At 41.4% G+C, this 2,500-nt stretch overlaps 1 protein-coding gene across 1 annotated transcript in view; it reads left to right on the forward strand.

Annotated features, from left to right (window-relative positions):
* Positions 1–891, forward strand: part of LOC137971567 (spermatogenesis-associated protein 20-like) — a 10,000-nt gene extending 9,109 nt beyond the window's left edge. The window contains exon 7 of the mRNA XM_068818373.1: positions 170–891. Within this exon, the coding sequence (XP_068674474.1) occupies positions 170–421 (252 nt within the window). The 3' untranslated portion in view covers positions 422–891. The remainder of the gene's footprint in view (positions 1–169) is intronic.
* Positions 892–2,500: the final 1,609 nt, after the last annotated feature.

The following is a 2,500-nucleotide window of genomic DNA, read 5'->3' on the forward strand; positions in this document are numbered from 1 at the left end:
ACGGAGCGAACATGATCACATGCACGTGAAGCGATATAACGAAATTGTGACTTTTCGAAACTTGTGGCTTTATAGATGAAGTGTAAAACAGTGTTTATTGATATTGGTTAGTAGAGTAGGGTCAGTAGAGCTAAAAATGAACGACATTAATTTTAATTGCTGTTTCCAGATCATCATTGCTGGTGACCGAGAATCGGAGGACACAAAACAGCTTCTGAAATGCGTTCATTCGCATTACATCCCAAACAAAGTTCTCATGCTTTGCAATGGTAAAGAAGAAAGCTTCCTCGCCTCCAAGCTAGCAGTCTTTAAAACGTTGGTGCGGAAAAACGGCAAAGCTACGGCGTACGTCTGCCAAAATAACACATGCTCACTTCCAGTGAACACTGTCGAGGCTTTAGAAAGGACTTTATCGAGGTAGAGTTGGTTTACCCGCCAATCCAGCAGGAACACAGATTTTAAACAAGAGGTCTCGTCGATAGTAAGCACGCTTGTCATTGTGTTGTATTTTGTATCTGCAGAGGTCTGTGATTGGTTGAAAGATCTCGTGCAGGGTCATCATCCGACCAATCGCAATGAAAGAAAAGTTGTTGGCAAGCAGTGGGGGCCAAGAAATCTTAGATCTATAGTTGCATCGAGTTTCACTTGTTCTTCCGAGCTTGTCGTCCCTTCTGCTTTTCCCTGATGGATGAGTTGTTGATATTTGGGGATTCTTATACTTAGTCCGAAATAACCTTGGTTTGATGCCCAATTGATGAAGATAACATTGCCTGACATGACGTTTTAGACTTGCTCAATAAAGAAGAGTTGCATCGTTATCGTACAAAGATTGTAGGAGTACTTAGATTGAGCCTCGGTGATTCTCACATCAGGCAATAGATGATTCTATAACAAAGAAAAGATTAAAAATTAAAGGTGTTAGGAAGCGTTACCTTTTTGCAAACGTTGGCCGCGTAGCACTTATATGTCGTGAAGTGCTCACATGGTTTATATGGGTAGAAACCTAGCACTTCACATTGCGCTCTAATAGTAAAGGTGTACGGTTTCGTATTGATCTAATCACGTTCTTTACTTTGCAATAGCAATAGCAATTTTAGCATCATCACGTGTGACTTCAAAAACGAATTAATTTTTAATGGGTGCTTCGCAACAGGTCGGCGAACGGCATGTTCAACTCGTTTTGTCAAGTGGCACAGCAGGGAGGTCTCATCGAAACGTCAAAATGGTGGGAGCGAGTTTTTTAAAGGTTAATAAGTGTTCATTTTAACTGAGTAGCGTTTCAGAAGGCCTGGAGAAATTTTATTAAAGAACAGCGATAAACCTGACTGAAAGCCGCGTGGTTAGGTGGTCATTTCTCTTGAGATTTTAGCATCGCTTTTACTTGAAACGGGAAACGGCAGGGTTTTTGTCATAAAAACATGAAAATTGACATGTTCCAACTTTGCTAGCTCCTTTGGAAAGCTGTTCTATATCCAGGCAGGAAACGAGAAAAGGTGAAACAAGTTCCTTCCATTTCTGGCAAAACGCAATTTTTATCCCGGACGGATGTTTGCTGTTTGCTGTAAACTCGATGCTGCATCTCTCTATTAGTCTATCAAACATGGTTAGGATGACCAACGATATCATTGCCTGTTCACTGAAGGTCTCAAATTGTTTAAATAAAGGCATTTTGGGGCTTTGTAAGTAGAAGAGTGAATAGAATAGTGATATGCTATATGTTTTCACTTTGTAATTTGCTGAAACAAGAGAATTCGCCTGACACTTTCATCAGGACGGTACCTTAGGTTATCCCCCCTCCCCCTCACGGTCATTTAGACTGACTTCCCCTACGGTAATTTTCAGTGGCAGCGGTAAAAAAAAACTTCTTTGGAAATTAGGATTTTGACATGTGTGTTAAATTTTCATTGCCTACATAGTGAAGTGGGACAATCTAAAGAATTACATAATTTGTAAACAGGAAGTTTGAGAAAGTTATACTTCGCCCTCTCTTAAGCATATGCCTTCGTCACAAGGCATTTAATCGCCATCACATGCAAATCAGCTTGAGAACGGTCGGCGATTAATGAAACCAGAGTTTAATAGTAATAGTTAATAATATTAACTTTGATGAAACAAGTACAGATTATGATATATCTTCCTTGCTGGGGTCGCACTCAGTGGTCGATGACAACTTGCAAGAGGCAGCCCGCTTTTCTTAACGCGTGTATTAAAACTAGCAGTTCGAGCTCCGGAATTCCTGGAACTATCTCCAAGTGTATACACCCTCGGCTAATTCCATCGTTTCCTTGCGAGGTATGTGTATATCAGCACGCGCTGTCGCCAAAGGATGATGCGTCGCCTGCCGGGTTGAGCATCGGACTGTCATCATGTGGGAGGTGGTGAGCTCAACTCCGACCGGGTCTTTGAGAAATTGAAAGAGCTGCCTTTAATACATACATACATACTGAATTGACCGCTCCCCATAGGGGCTTTTCAGGGCCAATGAATCAACGAAACAACA

Source organism: Montipora foliosa, chromosome 9 (assembly GCF_036669935.1).
Source record: "Montipora foliosa isolate CH-2021 chromosome 9, ASM3666993v2, whole genome shotgun sequence".
NCBI lineage: Eukaryota > Metazoa > Cnidaria > Anthozoa > Scleractinia > Acroporidae > Montipora > Montipora foliosa.